The 15,506-nt window shown below is 43.5% G+C and overlaps 4 protein-coding genes across 4 annotated transcripts; 1 reads left to right on the plus strand and 3 right to left on the minus strand.

The window, feature by feature from the left end:
• Window positions 1-77: 77 nt before the first annotated feature.
• Window positions 78-2,262, minus strand: K450DRAFT_246912 (uncharacterized protein). The gene is made up of 6 exons (XM_051589987.1): window positions 1,973-2,262; window positions 1,796-1,898; window positions 1,401-1,729; window positions 1,112-1,327; window positions 262-1,044; window positions 78-187 (listed from the first exon to the last, which is right to left on the minus strand). Exons 1-5 carry the CDS (start codon window positions 2,092-2,094, stop codon window positions 282-284), a joined length of 1,533 nt encoding a protein of 510 aa, XP_051443462.1. The 5' UTR covers window positions 2,095-2,262; the 3' UTR covers window positions 78-187; window positions 262-281.
• A 3,259-nt stretch (window positions 2,263-5,521) lies between these two features.
• Window positions 5,522-6,836, minus strand: K450DRAFT_246918 (uncharacterized protein). Its single transcript, XM_051589988.1, has 4 exons — window positions 6,578-6,836; window positions 6,173-6,475; window positions 5,879-6,088; window positions 5,522-5,818 (listed from the first exon to the last, which is right to left on the minus strand). The coding sequence occupies exons 1-4, from the start codon at window positions 6,634-6,636 to the stop codon at window positions 5,542-5,544; spliced, it is 849 nt and encodes a 282-aa protein (XP_051443463.1). The 5' UTR covers window positions 6,637-6,836; the 3' UTR covers window positions 5,522-5,541.
• Window positions 6,837-7,035: 199 nt separating this feature from the next.
• Window positions 7,036-9,942, minus strand: K450DRAFT_246923 (uncharacterized protein). The gene is made up of 15 exons (XM_051589989.1): window positions 9,818-9,942; window positions 9,527-9,602; window positions 9,380-9,427; window positions 9,085-9,314; window positions 8,976-9,019; window positions 8,769-8,880; window positions 8,650-8,693; window positions 8,500-8,572; window positions 8,107-8,420; window positions 7,998-8,040; window positions 7,742-7,910; window positions 7,592-7,682; window positions 7,411-7,521; window positions 7,229-7,349; window positions 7,036-7,163 (listed from the first exon to the last, which is right to left on the minus strand). The coding sequence occupies exons 1-15, from the start codon at window positions 9,918-9,920 to the stop codon at window positions 7,141-7,143; spliced, it is 1,602 nt and encodes a 533-aa protein (XP_051443464.1). The 5' UTR covers window positions 9,921-9,942; the 3' UTR covers window positions 7,036-7,140.
• Window positions 9,943-10,531: 589 nt separating this feature from the next.
• Window positions 10,532-15,038, plus strand: K450DRAFT_246935 (uncharacterized protein). Its single transcript, XM_051589990.1, has 12 exons — window positions 10,532-10,649; window positions 10,716-10,964; window positions 11,034-11,674; window positions 11,754-12,062; window positions 12,127-12,311; window positions 12,392-12,475; window positions 12,555-12,624; window positions 12,695-13,669; window positions 13,748-13,919; window positions 13,984-14,083; window positions 14,151-14,329; window positions 14,394-15,038. Exons 1-12 carry the CDS (start codon window positions 10,547-10,549, stop codon window positions 14,894-14,896), a joined length of 3,570 nt encoding a protein of 1,189 aa, XP_051443465.1. The 5' UTR covers window positions 10,532-10,546; the 3' UTR covers window positions 14,897-15,038.
• Window positions 15,039-15,506: the final 468 nt, after the last annotated feature.

A 15,506-nucleotide genomic window follows, 5' to 3' on the forward strand; every position in this document is an offset into this window, starting at 1 on the left:
TGCCGATGGCCAGTGAAATTTTTGACGTCAGCAAGTTGAAACCAATGTGGTAGGAAACGTAATTTTTTCATCCAAACCTTTTGCGGAGTGCAACGAAATTGTCATAAGCTGCAAGGAATCTTTCTGGCTACCTTCTCTCATTCTAGATACTAATTTTATCTTCTTGTAACGATAATACAAAGAAACACTATTTTTATCATCATTAGTTTTTTTATTTCAATATATTTCATGATCAAAAAGGCACATTAGATGGTACTGTACAAACATATCCACTGATTTTATTACTCCTCGAGAGCCCACTTGTAGGATCGTGCACGCTTCATTTGTGAAGTAAGCTTGCCGCGTTGGGATGCGCTGCCAACCTGGTTTAACTCCTTGGCTCGAGAGCGAACGGACAGCCATACATAGTCAAGATCTGGGTCCTCGATGTGGTGTTGGCGAATAAAGGCTTGTAGTCCACGCTGGCATTTCTGGCGAAGCTTCTTAACTTCTTGTATACGATCACGCCTCTTCCACATGCCTCTGCCCATTACAAATGCATCGAATAATCTCCAGCGTCCAATTAAATCCTTCCAATCGTCATAGCGTTCATCGATGGATACCACATGGTACCACATGAAAGTAGCAGTGACACCAACAGCTACGAAAAGACCCCAGAAAGATGCTCCAAAGAGTTTGAACCAGCTCCAGAAGAACACCCAAATGTAGGTGAAGATGGCGAGCAACATACCCAAGAAGATCTTGTTTTGAGCACGAACTTCCATGTAGATCTCAGTCTTACCAGCATAATAGCCGGCGATATACAGCGGTAAGTGCGCAATGAGGCCAGGTAAGAAAAGAGGGAGATCGACAAGTGACATAAGAGACTTTTGGATAAGCTGTGCTATGGTAGCAATGGCCGTGATGGTTTCTTCGTCGTATTTTGCGATATGCTGATCACGCAACTTCAGTTTCTTCAGGTCCTGATGATATGTTTGCAAATCCAATTGCAAAAGTTTAACATCGTCCTCCTTTTCAGCCCAATCATGCAATGAATTGATCAAACTGTAAAGATAGATGAATTAGGAAACAGAGTAATGTATCCGATCATCTGTCCACCATCAAACTATACCTTTGCGTTACGGGCACGAAATCAGACACAAGTGTCTTGTCAGAAAAGAGGATGTCTCTGGCCGCATATGCCGAGTAATACGAAAGCCAGTCTGGCGCATTTATGGTCATTCTAATGATGGCTTCCTCAATGTCTCTCGAAAGCTGCTTGACAGCTGGTTTGCCTTCGCTCAAAAAGAGGGGCAAGTATTTGTCCATGGTTATCGGTTCACCGTATCTTGAGAATGACAATTTAGTCCAGCTTCTCAATCCAACCCGACTCCTGATTTCTACAGTAACTTGCTTCTTACCTGACAATCACATTGCTTCTATAACTTGCTTTGTCATCGTACACAATGGCAACAGGAACCACGACGGCTGGTTTAGGAATTGACCCATCAGGGTTTGGCTTATTATCGTCTACCAATGATTTGGCATACTCAAGTGCCGCCCAACTGACTCCGTCCTTGAATTCTCCCATTCTTGGTAGCGTGTGAGATGTACCTTCGGGGAACACAGCCACCACTTCACCCAACCTCAATACCTGGTAAGTAGAGGCGTATAGAAGGGTGTTGTTCTTAGTGGTTCTGTCGACTGGAAGAACGCCACTGTCATCCAGAATCCGTTTGGCCAGAGGGTGCTAATCAATTGGAAATAGTTAGTATTTGGCTCTCAATGGACCCATCCAAGTCTTCAAATTATTTACCGAAAACATGGTATGTTTGCCCCAGTAATGGCATCTACGACCATGTGGAATAGTATTTGATAGTGCAGCAGGGTCGACAATCATGTTATGATGGGTGGCAGCTCTACATACGAAGAAAAGCTGTCAGTGGATGAAGGCAAGGTCATGCCAGCGCTTGTCGGAGCATGAGTTACTTACATGATGACAGGGCCGTCTTCAGGCATGTTCTGTTCGCCCTGTACTTCTATTCGTCGGTAAAAAGACCATAGTGCAAGCCGAGAGATTTGCACAATGGCTTCATGGGATGTTCCAAACGGCATGGAGAGTTTGTTAAAATAAAAAAGCCTGGCTTGAGTGACCCCAGGTGGACAGCATGTGGCACAATTTCCACCGGCATTTTTATGTGTAAATTTGCGGGGCGGTGGTCATCCAGCTGCATGACTGGGGTTGTCACCAACCTATGAAGATTTCTTTATACAAAAGATAAGGGAAACGGAATCTCATATTAATCAATAAACAAGAAATGATAGTCAAACTAAGAGACTGGTAAACACATATAGATCAGCTTTTTTGCTATCGTGGCAACTTCACTTGAATTTCACGAGAATATGTGTCATTTGGAGCTACCAAAGTGCTGCAAAAACCATGGATATAGCTTATCATCTGAAAAATTCATTAAATGTAACTTCAGTCCTCTATATAATAGATAATAAATCTTATAACAGGCAGGCGGGATGTTCTTGGTTGTCATAGGGTAGCTTACAACCATTCTTCTTTATACAAACGCTGTGTATGGGAATAGAAGAGATGAATATCCCTAAATCGACGACACGTTATAAGCTATCTAAAAATACTTATTAACAAAGACAATAGAAGAAAAAAATAGAAAAGAAAAAAAAAAAGATCAATGGCAACGAACTACGGACAGATATCCTATACGCTAAATGCTCTCGGGTATCTCGGGCGATAACAAGATGGAATCGCTTGGGTAAGCAACTTCATTATCACCGTCAGGGCTAAATACTTGGTCACCTTGCAAAACTGTATGGTATGCACCTTGGGGAAAATTCTCAGCAACCACTTGAACAGCATCCTTGTCGTCCATGTCAAAGTCGGCCGATACGACCTCATCGTCATCAAACCGAATGAGAGAACTGTCTTGCATTTGGTCGGATGAATCGTCTTCAGTGTGTTTGGAGATAGCGTGAGATGGAGGTGAAAATCCGTTGCCGTGTCCTCCTGCGTGCTCGAATCCAGTAGCTCCACCGCCCATGCTAATCAAATAAGCATCCTCAAAGGATAACGATGGCACTCTGTCTGTTGTTGGACGGCTACTGTGTGATGCATTGCCTGCACTGGAAGATATGCGCTTGGTGCCAATAGGGCTGCTACCGAGCATACCATAAGGTGAAGACGAGAATGATGTCTGCATTGCTTTGGATAGATTATCTATAGTAGGCTAGTTAGTCAATCGGTTCTTATTTCTAAAATCGTCCGTTGTGGCAATACACACCTTCAAGTTCTGCAAGGGCTTCATCCATATTACCGTCTTCGTTACTCTTGGTATTCCTCGCCATGGTCTTATTGACACGCCCAATTCGTCGACTGATTGGTTCAGGCATATCCCGTCGGATTAATAGCCGCTTCGTAGGAGGGATTTTGCCGCCATCAAGCATATTATGCAGCTTCTTGCTATCGGTCTCTTCATACATCTGAAACCTGAATTGCGGCAGTGACCACAAGTTATGGTCATCAGGTGTCACCGGGTATGTGCTGATCTCCGCATTGGACAGCCAGGTGTGGTTGGTTGATTGAGCCTGGCGCGCATGTGCCTTCTTTGACTTGTTTGATTCATGATGTCCTTTCTTGCCATTGGCATGCGAAGAATTGACCACTGGCATCTCTAAGGGTAACTTGATCTCATCCCAATCCATTGCTCGGGCCACTCGCCATTCCGCTATGTCTTCCTCGCGAACTGACAGCTCAATCCGTTCAACCATGCGTCCATTTTCTCTGCGGCGGACAATTCCTGTTGCTATACAGCATCTATGCAGGGTCATTATGCCGTTGGGATGGAAGGAGTACATATCCTGATAGCCAACTTCGTCACCAATCACTTTGGTGGCATCGTCATCTAGAGTGGTTTCTTCTTCTTCAAACCCAAACACTCGATTGTCGTTATTCTTATCACTTGGAGAAATCCAGGAGGAAGGACGCCCTTTTTGTGGAGAAGGGCTTTGATGTTGTCCATTAGATCCAGAAAAACTGGTGATCATTGAGCCAAGGCTAGTTGCCTTGTCTCGAATGTTTCGTAGTGATGGAGAAGTAATGGATGCTAGACTGTTTAAGTTGACTATGCCTGGTTTTGGGCTAGAAGAGTTTCGCCGTTTAGGACTACTTTGATTGCCACGGAACAAATGGGTTGGTTTGGTGGTGGACAAGAAAGTAGTGATCAGCTTTGCCCGTGCAGTCTTTGGATCGCTTATCAATGGAGGAGGCGGTATGGTTTGAGGAACAAAGTAGGGCGGAGATTGCCCGCCGTATGCAGGGTGGACAACATGTTGATAGCCGGGTGGGGGAGGGTAACTGCTGGCATCCGGTTTTGGGGCTTCTACATTCGGCATTGGTGTTCTTTGCTTGATGCGCACTGCAGGGCCCTGAGATACTGGTTTCGGCTGTGATATGATGATAATTAGTATTCATCAACAAACTGGAACTAAAAAACGAACATGAAAGGCAACGTACCTGTTGTGGACCTCGAGGAACAGCAAATCCGGCATACGAGTTTCTGGCTTTACCACGGACATGACCTAAAATCTCAGGTCGCCCGCCATCTGGGTTGATGGCGTAAAGGTGAGTTGTGCCTCGAGCAGTACTTACGGCACACCATAAAGAGTCAGCCGAAAATTTCGAGTCTTCTACTCGAGCATCGGTATAACCACGCAATAAACTGTATAAATGCGCGTTGCTGCCAGTATGGGTACCAGAAGGCAGTATTGAGAACACATGGAACGTATGCCCTTGGTTAGATACAGACATGAGTAAGGTTCCCGCAGAATTGAACGTGAGATCCATGATGGGATGGGAATGAGGCCGATAATGTGCCAAGACAGATGCTGACAGGTTTCTGCTAGGACTTACTGGAAGCTTCAAAATATCCCGCACCATGATCTATATGTGGTGATGTTAGTATGTCGTGTACACATATAATGAAGTGAATGATGAGATGAATATTGAAAACAGTCATACCATGCCACCATGAGGAACTTTTCTATTCGTAGCGGAGGATGCTGTATGTCCATTCCCACTACGATCATTGGGATCTTTTAGATTGAAAGGTACTTCACGGCGAACGGCAGAAGGAGGCATCACTGGTGGCATATTTGCATGTTCACCAACAGGACTGCTGGTGAAATAGTTGGATAATGTTTGATAGCCGTATTCACTGAGGGCTTTAACGCCATTAACGACTTCCTTAGCAACTTCTTTTGCTGCATCCTTTACATCTTTCTCTCCACTCAAGACGCCTAAACCAGCTCCGCTTATGCCACTGCTGCCAGGCGTACCATTATTAGCCGCGTTTGTCACAGGCGTGCTAGTAGCATAGGCTATAAACCTTGATCCTAAGGTAAATGGCGGGCCTTTGCCAGGTTCATGGAAGACATCTGTCAATGGCGCAGTAAATGGTTCCAAAGTGAACGACGACAAAACATGAATCCTCGATCGACTTTGAGTATTTGTAGCCTGATAAAAATGAACATCATGAGTCATATCTTTGTTTGAAAGGAAAAGTACCTCCGTATATTTACCAGTGTGATCACCCTTTCGTTGCTTTGAATACCTGTCACTTCCAAAGATTCCTCACTATCAAGATCATCTAGAGTTTTGACCACCTGATGTGTGCTCAAGGAGTAAATTTGGACCCGGCATTTGGTCTGCGGTCTCAAATTTCCTGGTTGTGAAAGTGTATGCGCAGTAGGATCAAGCGAGTTTCCTTCATGAGAATCTTTTTGAGCATTCTCACTTGCCACAGGGTGGTTCGAACTGAAAATAACAAACATCAGTATGCATACAGTGATGCCATAGTGATGTGTGTATACTTACACAATAGCAACAAGAGGGCGTTGCTTTTCAAACTTGTCAGATTCCTTCCCATGATATTTATCTTTGCGAGGTGTCACGAGGCTGTGAATAGCAGTAACATTGGCAAAGAGGTCTTCATCTCGAATAGAGCAGAGTTCATGGATATTGTCAGGATGAGAAACATCCCAAATTTGAAACCCATCATGATATCCAACCGTCAAGCATTTGATACTATATGTAATCGATTATTTGGTGAACGACATGTTGGTTGTAGGTCCGTGCTTTATAGCGGAGCCAATAAGTCTGAACTCTTACCTGCCTAGGGTCTTTTGATCCTTCCTTCGCACATTCATAGTGTCAAAGGCGGCAAAAGTAGGAGACGAAAATACTTCGGCTGGGGTATCGAGTTCGGTTCCATTAAGTTGCTGCTCAGATGGTTCAGAACTCATAGTTGAAGGCAAAGATTGAGGTACGCCGTACACATAGTGCGTGTTGTACGGTGGATCGACAGTCGACATAAAGGAGGGTAGACTAGTTCTCTTCTTTGGCAGATTGGATGCAACGTAAGAAGAAATACGAGATATACCAGACGACAGTGATTCCAGGGAGGTTGGATCTCTGGAAATTAAAAGACCGGTTATCAGCGATAGGTATCCTTATGGCTGCCCCACCATCGATCACAATGATCCTTAAACTGTTCATAATATCAGGCGCACATACCTCAGAAACTTAGGCTCTGCTCGGACACCTTGCTGTGAGGTTGCTGTCCTATCGGTCATGTTACTATCACCAAGATACTGACTGAAGTTGCTGCTGGGCTGACTTGCAATAACGTGGACGAAGCGTGTGGTCACAAGTTGGAAGTAAGTAAAAGGAATATATGAGAGGCGACGTACAAATTAGACGTGAGGTTTCGGGAAATGAGGGTCAACGTTGGATGAACTGGTCAAGCGGTTGCAGCAATTTACGGAATGAGCGGTAGTTAATAAGCAATGTCGGAGTGATGCAGTGAATATACGAGTTGGAAAAGGAGAGGATGATACGGGAGCGATAGGAGATAAGTGCCTATTGGATTGTTTTGAGACGGGCTGAAAGTAATATTGTTGTTGCAGCCTATTCAAACAATTTAACAGTGCTTGCTGGCGAAAGTCATGGATGACCCAAGTCACAAGGTCAACTGATGAAATGTCACTGGTACGCAGTGGAAGAAGCATGGTTCACACCACGTAATTTTTTTTTTATATTTTTTTTGTATGGGCTATCATGCACTAATTACAACGGCTTTATCCTCTCTTCTGCTTCTTGGCTGTTTGTAAACATAACGGTGTAAACATTGTGTGAGGTTCCTAGAATAAAAAGTTTAGACTTTACCTTTGCTGGAACTGCCTTCTTGGCTTCGTTTGCCTGCCTTGCCAGCTCCTTCGTCTTCGGAATCAGCTGAATGGCCATTGGGATGGCAAGAATCGCAGTACCAATCTCCCTCAGGTATATCCTAATTGACAGTTAATTGAGTATCCATGATGACAGGTAGTCAGCTGTGTTATTCAATATACCTTTAATGGCGGTACGGCACAGTATGTATGCAGTGGGTTGTCACACTTGTCGCAAAGTAAAATTTGCTCTTCATTATCGCCTTTGCCACACTTGACACATCCTCCTTCATACTGTTTGTGGCAAAAAAGTGTTCATAAAAGATGTAGAATGTGAAAAACATGGTTTGCTAGAAAGACTCACCTCTGGCATGGCTGGCCATTTTGGCAGATCCTGGATTTTTTCTTCACCGGGCTGGGCAATGAACATAGTATGACCCATGCCACCAGAAATACTGTATTGTGATTTATTTAATCATTATGCTTGAATATAAATAATAATGGGTGCACATACCTTATGAGGGGAATGCCTTCCAGGGGTTCGATTTTTTGTGGTCTAGTAGCCGACTTTACACTTGACTCTTCTCCAAAGCCAAGTTCGCTACTCTGGACTTGTCCCCAAGCGATGGCAGTGGGATCTTCTTCAGCTATCGCAAGAAGACTTTGACTACCTGCAGAAATATCTACGGAACATAGCAAGCGTGCGGATAACAAGCACGTTTAATAGAGAGTTATGCGACATAGAGCTGTGATCACCACATGTACACTACCTTTCATTTTCCAACCATTCAAGTCATAAATGTACTTAGGTTGCTGCAAGGAAAGAAAAGGATTGGCTAACTTTGTCTACAAAAACAAACAAAGAGCATTCGAACTCACCATCCATGGCTGGCCGGCGCTACCATCGCCAGTGTTCTTCCATTTGCCCCATAATAAGACTTGTTTTTGGTTATCGAGGGCCATGCTGCAAGTTGCACCACAAGTAATAGTATGGCATCTAGATAATTCATTGGACCCAGCAAAGAAGGAAATGGACTGAGGGACCATAGCATCCTTCTGCTCGCCATGGCCAAGACGGCCGTAGCCACCGAAACCCCAAGAATAAACATGACCATCTTTATCTTTCGCCAAAGAGTGATTGGCACCACATGCAATTTCGGTAATTTCCTGGTTCTGAAGTCCTCTGACAGCCACTATGATAAGAAAAGTATTAGAACAATGAGGAAGATTTCAATGGGTAACAGATTGATAAAAAAAAAAAAGGATGCATACATGGATAAGGTTGTGGACTAGTCGACATTTTTCCTGCTGTCTTGATATATTGTCCATCGCTACCATTACCAAGCTGTTAAACAAGTTAGTCAAGGTGCTGTGGAAGAGGCGCTTCCAAGTTAAAGTATGAAAGAAAAAAACAATACTTACTTGGCCATACTCTTGAGATCCAAAGGCAAAGATTTGGCCCTTATCTGCAAAGAATAAAACATGTTGTCAGTGTGATTCGTGCAACAAGTTTGGCTGTGTTGAGCAGAGAAAATATTTACCAGTCAACACCAAGCTAAATTCGGCTCCACAAGCAACCTGAACGATTTTTTTGCCAGCCAGAGAAGTGACGGGTTTGAAGGTAATATGGTCGTTCAAATCTGTCAAGCCCAACTGGAGCAATGGTCAGGGATTGAATTAATTATGAGGGAGAAAGTATTAGAAACAGGGCGAGCATGACATAAATCAGCCATCGGCTTTCGTTATACCTGACCCAAGCGATTGTCACCAGCTGCAAAAACTTCTCCCGAATCTAGGAGAAAACAAAAATCGTTACCGAATGTGATCCATACCTGCCATTGAAAATACCAAACTTACCACAGAGCAACAATGTATGGTTCCTTCCAGTTGCAGCGCCAACAATTTTTCTGGTACCAATTGATTGACGATTTTCTGCGATAGAAGTGACTTTGACAGGGAAATCTTGGCAATTCTTGGACTTGGTTCCCATTTGACCTCTTTCATTGCGACCAAATACCCAAGCATGGCCACGTTCAGATATAATGACAGAGTGACATGCTGTTGGACCTGTTACGGCTTTGACCACTCTGTTTCCAAACCGTTAATACCGCATCATCAAATCGAACCACCCACTACCACTGTTCGTTCTTACTTGATGTCAACTAAATCGCGCACCACATGGGGAGAGAGTAGAATTTGGCTGTCAAAAAGTGAAATCGCGTAAGACAAGATTGATTAATGTCTAGGAGCAACAACACGCGTTGTTTATCAAATTCAAACACGTCCAGGATAATTGTACCTTTCAGTCTCTTCTGTTGCTTTGTTCTTTCTGTTGATAACATCCCATGCTGTGGTGCCGCAAATAAGCAATTTACCTAGAATAGAGGGATTGAATTAAGAAATAAGTCAGCGCATGAATAAAAGGTTATTTACAACAAAGTCTGTAGCGTCGTAGTCAGAAAAGTGAGCACGGTCAGGGCACTGGCCATGGCGTGAGACACCCACTGACTGAAAGCGTGCAGTGTCTCTGAATGCTATGGTGTCATGGTACCACATTGCCACAGCAAGTTATTGTGAACATCCAACTTACCCCAAGAGGGTGTAGCTTTAGTCTGATCGGTTGCCATTGAATTGAAAAGCTGTAAGGGAACCAAAAAAAGGTTACCGCTTGCCTTTTCTTTGGTGAGCTGCATTGTCACGTGTACAGACCCACCCTATGGCTAGCTGGAAGAAAAGGGCCGGAGCTTTGCTGAAGATTGTTTCCACCTCACTTTTTTCAACTCCAACGTTCGCTTGGATCACCATCGCTGTATGCGCATAAATCCTAGGAGATATAGGAGTGAAATTTGAACAATGAAGAACAAAATATAATGCCAGCCATTCTCTTATCTTATCAACAAGAGCACTGTACACTTAGTCAATTGTAATAAGCGTAGACAGTATGAAGTGAGTGTGTTGGCAGGTTAACATAGTGTTCATGCTACGAACCGCAGACATTGTATTCCAAACGTCAGAATTGTTTCACTGGGAAAGATCCATCCTGGGCTATGGCGGGCGCTGCGGAATTATACAATAGATTTTCCGGAAAAATGCCAAATTCCACAGGCATGAAGTTTATTTTGTTTCGAGTAATAGTGCCAAGATGATCCCCTTCCTATTACGTCAGGCAGGCAGTCTATGCTTTGAACAACTCAGAAACGGTGGTTGTCCATAACTATCAAGACTTTCCGCAAATAGAAATTGTCAAAAAAGCTATATAATGTGGTGGTTCCGGTGGAAACTCGACGCCAAATACTTTTTCTGACTGCGCCGATTTTGAATGTCAAAACCTCCCTTAGGCTCTGCCAATACTGAATATTCTATTGATGTGAACTCATTCAGAGACGGAAAGCTCTCCATCGAGCAACAAATTGAAATTTATGGTACGGTGTTAAGATATAGCTGAATTTTTCCACGCTTTAGTCCGTCTAATAAAGAGTGTTATTTAGTGCATGACCTCTTCAATGTGCAAGACAACAAGGACATCTCCCTTGATGAGGTGTTAGCCGGCATCCGATATGTCCTGGACTTCCGTATCAAAGGAGGCCGCCAAGACCATCTGGAACCAGAGCTTATGAAGAGACTTTGTGAAGGTTTATTGCTATGCACCGGCATCACGAATGGGCATTTTCTCCGAAAAACCACAACTGAGGACGCTGATACAGCATTTTTCCTGTTTGGCGAGTTCCTTGAAGAAGGTATGTAATGGATACTGTTATATTTGGGGGGGGGGGCCGCTTTGTATCATAGGGTCTGACCATGTCCAGTTGAGGAATTCCGAGTTGCTGTTGGTGAGAAGCCTGCATTTGACTTACAGCAGTCACTCAAGATCCACCACAGATGTCAACCTTCTTCCACAAATGAACAGAAGCAAGCGGCGATCGGCATGATTCACCTCCTGACCACACTTTTCCCCCAGTTCCATGACTGGCGTGATTTGGTCAAAGAGCGTGAACAAGGCGATATGGAGGTTTTGCTATCATCCGAATTAGCAAAGGATATTGAGAAGAAAGAGGTTGCGAAGATGCCTCAGTCGTCAGCTCCTCTATTGCCTCCCCCTTCTCTCTATTTCGATAAGAGTGTTAAGAAACTTCTGAAGATGTTTCCAAATACAGATCCTGATAAGGGACTTCCATCCGACGTGGTACCGCTGTTACGAGAACAGTTTGGCCAGAATAAGTTGCCAGAACCTCCCAAACCTAGTGCTTTGAAAATGATTTGGACTCAATTGACTGACTTTATGGTCATCATTTTGATCATTGCTTGTATTGTTGAAGCTGCTGAACAAGAATTCAATAGCATGGCTGTGCTTTTGGTGGTGATTGTCTTGAATACTGTTATCGGGTTTACCCAAGAATGGAAGGCTAGCAAAACTTTGGAAGCTTTGATGCATCTGAGTACCCCGCAGGTAAAAATTTTAGCCAGTTAAGCTGGACACGATTGCCTAGTTTTGTAGGTGGTGCCACTCACCAACTTATTTTTCTCAGGCTACCGTTATTCGTGACGGCGTACAGCAAACTTTCAGTGCAGCTGATGTTGTTCCTGGTGACTTGGTTGTGCTCGACGAAGGTGAAGGTATTCCAGCAGATCTTCGTTTGATTGAAGTGTCTCAATTCGAAGCAGAAGAGAGTATCTTGACTGGTGAAAGTGTACCCGTGGCCAAAACAACTGATGCTATTAAGGCTAAAGTCAGGAAGATACCGTTGGGAGACTGTAAAGGAAATGCATTTATGTCTACGGTAGTTGCCAAGGGCCGTGCAAAAGGTATCGCTGTGCGAACTGGTGAACAAACAGAAGTAAGTTTGAGATAGTGATCTATGCAACCCATGTGCTTTGTTTAGCTAAACATAGTGTCTGCAGATTGGAAAAATTAGCTCGGCTATCAATGCCAGCTCCAAGACCAAGGTTAAGACCCCTATTCAAAGAAAGCTCTCTCGCCTTGGAAAATATCTGGTCCTCATCGCAATCGTTCTCTGTGTGCTTGTCGTGGTTATCGGTATTGCATGGAAGAAGGAAGCTAGGGCTATGGTGAACGTCGGGTTGAGGTATAGTAAATCACAGTCTGTAATAAAGACAGAGCGTTTCTTGATGAAGATTTTTGACTTTGCATGCTTTGTATACGTAGTTTGGCTGTATCTGTTATCCCGGAAGGTCTTGTCGCTGTCACTACAGTCACCATGGCACTCGGTGTCAGACGAATGGCAGCATCGTAAGTGACTTTTAAAGAATATCTGATATTGCATTCTAGCTTCTATTAAGAAGATCTAATTTATCATCAATTTGTACAGTCAATGCGTTGTCAGGACACTCCCTGCTGTTGAAACATTAGGTAGTGTAACAGTAGTCTGCTCAGATAAGGTGAGAAAGCTTATTTACACACTGTAGTGAGGTCAACATTTAAATAACCTTCACTTTATTTACTTTACAGACTGGTACATTGACAGAGGGAAAGATGAGAACCACACAGCTATGGACATCTGATAACTCGTTATATAATTTCACCAATGGAGCCTCCTTGGATCCAAAGGAAGGGTCAATATCAGTCGAGCCTAGTGAGCTCCGCAAGCGGATGATTCACATTCACCGAAGTACCAAGGAAGAGATAGAACGAACCCCAACTCCCACAACTGCAGCTGACTATGCAGCAATGAAGCCACATGTTATACCAAGAAATGATGATAACCACATTAAAGCAAACTCCAACATGTTATATAGCATTTTGGTAGCTTCATTATGTAATAACTCCAGTATCCGCCAATCCGAAGAAAACAACGAATGGATCTCCGTTGGTGATCCAACCGAAGTTGCTCTTCTTGCAGCAGCAAATCAAGCCGGTTTAAATAGAGAGTATCTTCTCGAGACATTAGGATTGAAGAAGATTTTTGAGCGTGCATTTGACAGTGAACGCAAGCTGATGAGCTCGGTCTACACACTCAAAGGCCAAGAAGACGGCGAATTTGTTTTGTGCAAAGGTGCTCCTGAAGAACTTCTCAGCAATTGCTCACATTATGCCGTTGCCTCAGCAGATAACAAAAGTATGAACCAAGAATTTCTAACGGAAAATATAACCACCTCTCCTGTAGACGATGTCTTTGCCACTCATGTCTCAGATGAGAATTCAGCTATGGCTCAAAAAGGTTTACGAGTTCTAGGTTTTGCTATCAAAAAAGTGAGGTCTACTGGAAAGACATCCCCTGAAGATGAGCCAGCTTGGAAGGAAGATAACTTGGTCTTTTTGGGACTTGTTGGTCTAATCGATCCGCCCAAGAAGGGAGTTTCGGACTCTGTTGCCATTTGTCAAAAGGCTGGTGTCGATGTTATCATGATCACCGGCGATCATGTTGAAACTGCCACAGCCATTGCCACGCAACTCGGGATCATTCGTCCTAATGTCCCTGGTATGGTATGTATAGAACAAACGCTGCTGAAGGCCAAGACGTCTACTAATTGCACAAAACCTTTTCTTTTCTTTTCTTTTCAGAGCCGAGCCATTCTTGGAAGAGAACTGGATTTGCTTTCTGACGATGCAATTGTTGAACTGAACCCGTTCCCAAATGTATTTGCTCGAGTCAGCCCTGACAACAAGTTGAAAATTGTGACCGCCTTACAAAAACGTGGAGAATTAGTTGCTATGACTGGCGATGGTGTCAATGGTAAGTTTACTAGCAGATAACAATAGGAAGGCACTCATTGTAAACTAACGATTTGGCTTGTTAGATGCTCCTGCTATCAAACAGGCTGATGTCGGTGTCGCTATGGGAATGGCCGGAACCGAAATCACCAAACAAGCCGCTGATATTGTGCTGGTTAATGACAAGTAAGTTTTGTCTTACAAGGAGCAGCATATTTTGACCACTTTAGATCTCACATGCTTCAATACACAGCTTTTCTACCATTGTTGCTGCTGTCGAAGAAGGTCGCCATGTATTTGACAATATTCTCAAATTCATTGTTTACCTTTTGAGCTGTAACGGAGCCGAAATTTTCCTCATGTTGATTTGTACCGCTGCCGATATCGAAACGCCTCTGACGGTCATGATGATTCTATGGGCAAACATTATTGGTATGTTCCGTTTAGTTACAGTGACGGCACTTCCTTCTAATAGTTTTTAACGCATCGGTTTTAGCTGATATCCCACCTGCCATGGCACTTGGTGTTGAACCGCAAGAAGTTGGCCTAATGTCAAGACCTCCTCGCAATCCAAAGGCCGGTGTCCTCAACCGTGTTACTTGGTCCGTAATTGGACTTCAAGCCTTACTTATGGCGGCCCTCACAATTGCTGCATATACGATTGCAATATATGTTGAGCATTATCCAGTTGCGGATGCTAGGTCCCTAGCCTTTGCCTGTTTGACGACCATCCAACTTTTGCACGGTCTATTGTCCCGCACTATCAGTCGCTCTGTGTTTGAGACAGGTATTTTCGGTAACAAATGGATGATTGGTGCTCTCGTTTTGTCTTACGGATTCATGCTGATGGGTATCTATTGCCCTGGACTGAATGATTGGTTGGAGCTTACACCGGTGAGCGGTTGGTCGTGGATTAAGATCGTCGTTTGCGCCGTCGTCCATGCCATCTGTGTTGAAACTGGAAAATTATTACTCAGATATTTTGGTGGATCCATCTAATAAGATCAATGTACTTGATATTCATTCGCTGATAATATAAAAAGATTTACTCATTTTGAAGTATTGAGCTATGATAAAATTGTAGGTTGTAATTCGCTTTAGATACTTCGCCTATACAAGCCCCACATTAGTTTTGAACCGACTGCACTTGGGTTTTTCCTCTGTCGTATAATATCTTTTTCCGTCACTGGGTATGTCGAAAAAGACAACGAAGCTTATCACAAAACACAATATGTAGTGTCACACGTCCACATAGAGGTACGATTCCGTCCATCGCTTGCAATACAGTACGGCCCTTTGCAGCATGACGACGTATATTGGACCTCAAATTCGTTCACATTGGTATAGGGTTCTCCTGCTAATTTGATTGGAACGGAGCCAAATGTAGGATATACTTTCAAGAGGTTATGTACCCCACATAAGAACCACTCGTCATAACGACTCCAAGATGAATCAAGTATTAGGATTCAACGATAACATGGTCATAAAGTTAATTCGTCTTTTTACAACGGTATTTTTTTAAAGCCTTAATGACAGCCCTGTGATGATGAGCCTTTATTTATTGAAAGTCGCACGATGAGCTTTTATTATTTTTCTGGTGAATTGGCGG

This window comes from Umbelopsis ramanniana (genome assembly GCF_025399195.1).
Source record: "Umbelopsis ramanniana AG unplaced genomic scaffold K450scaffold_38, whole genome shotgun sequence".
Lineage (NCBI taxonomy): Eukaryota > Fungi > Mucoromycota > Umbelopsidomycetes > Umbelopsidales > Umbelopsidaceae > Umbelopsis > Umbelopsis ramanniana.

Coding starts and splice junctions, on each gene's coding strand:
- K450DRAFT_246912 (XM_051589987.1), bottom strand. CDS start 2,094: ATGCCGTTTGGAACATCCCATGAAGCCATTGTGCAAATCTCTCGGCTT. Junction 1,899..1,972: donor GAAGACGGCCCTGTCATCAT/GTAAGTAACTCA, acceptor CTTCGTATGTAG/AGCTGCCACCCATCATAACA. Junction 1,045..1,111: donor TTCGTGCCCGTAACGCAAAG/GTATAGTTTGAT, acceptor CTATCTTTACAG/TTTGATCAATTCATTGCATG.
- K450DRAFT_246918 (XM_051589988.1), bottom strand. CDS start 6,636: ATGACCGATAGGACAGCAACCTCACAGCAAGGTGTCCGAGCAGAGCCT. Junction 6,476..6,577: donor GCAGAGCCTAAGTTTCTGAG/GTATGTGCGCCT, acceptor TTTAATTTCCAG/AGATCCAACCTCCCTGGAAT. Junction 5,819..5,878: donor CGCCCTCTTGTTGCTATTGT/GTAAGTATACAC, acceptor TGTTATTTTCAG/TTCGAACCACCCTGTGGCAA.
- K450DRAFT_246923 (XM_051589989.1), bottom strand. CDS start 9,920: ATGCAGCTCACCAAAGAAAAGGCAAGCGGTAACCTTTTTTTGGTTCCC. Junction 9,020..9,084: donor CCATACATTGTTGCTCTGTG/GTAAGTTTGGTA, acceptor GTTTTCTCCTAG/ATTCGGGAGAAGTTTTTGCA. Junction 7,683..7,741: donor GAAGGCATTCCCCTCATAAG/GTATGTGCACCC, acceptor ATCACAATACAG/TATTTCTGGTGGCATGGGTC.
- K450DRAFT_246935 (XM_051589990.1), top strand. CDS start 10,547: ATGTCAAAACCTCCCTTAGGCTCTGCCAATACTGAATATTCTATTGAT. Junction 12,312..12,391: donor ATGGTGAACGTCGGGTTGAG/GTATAGTAAATC, acceptor TTGTATACGTAG/TTTGGCTGTATCTGTTATCC. Junction 12,476..12,554: donor GTCAGACGAATGGCAGCATC/GTAAGTGACTTT, acceptor CAATTTGTACAG/TCAATGCGTTGTCAGGACAC.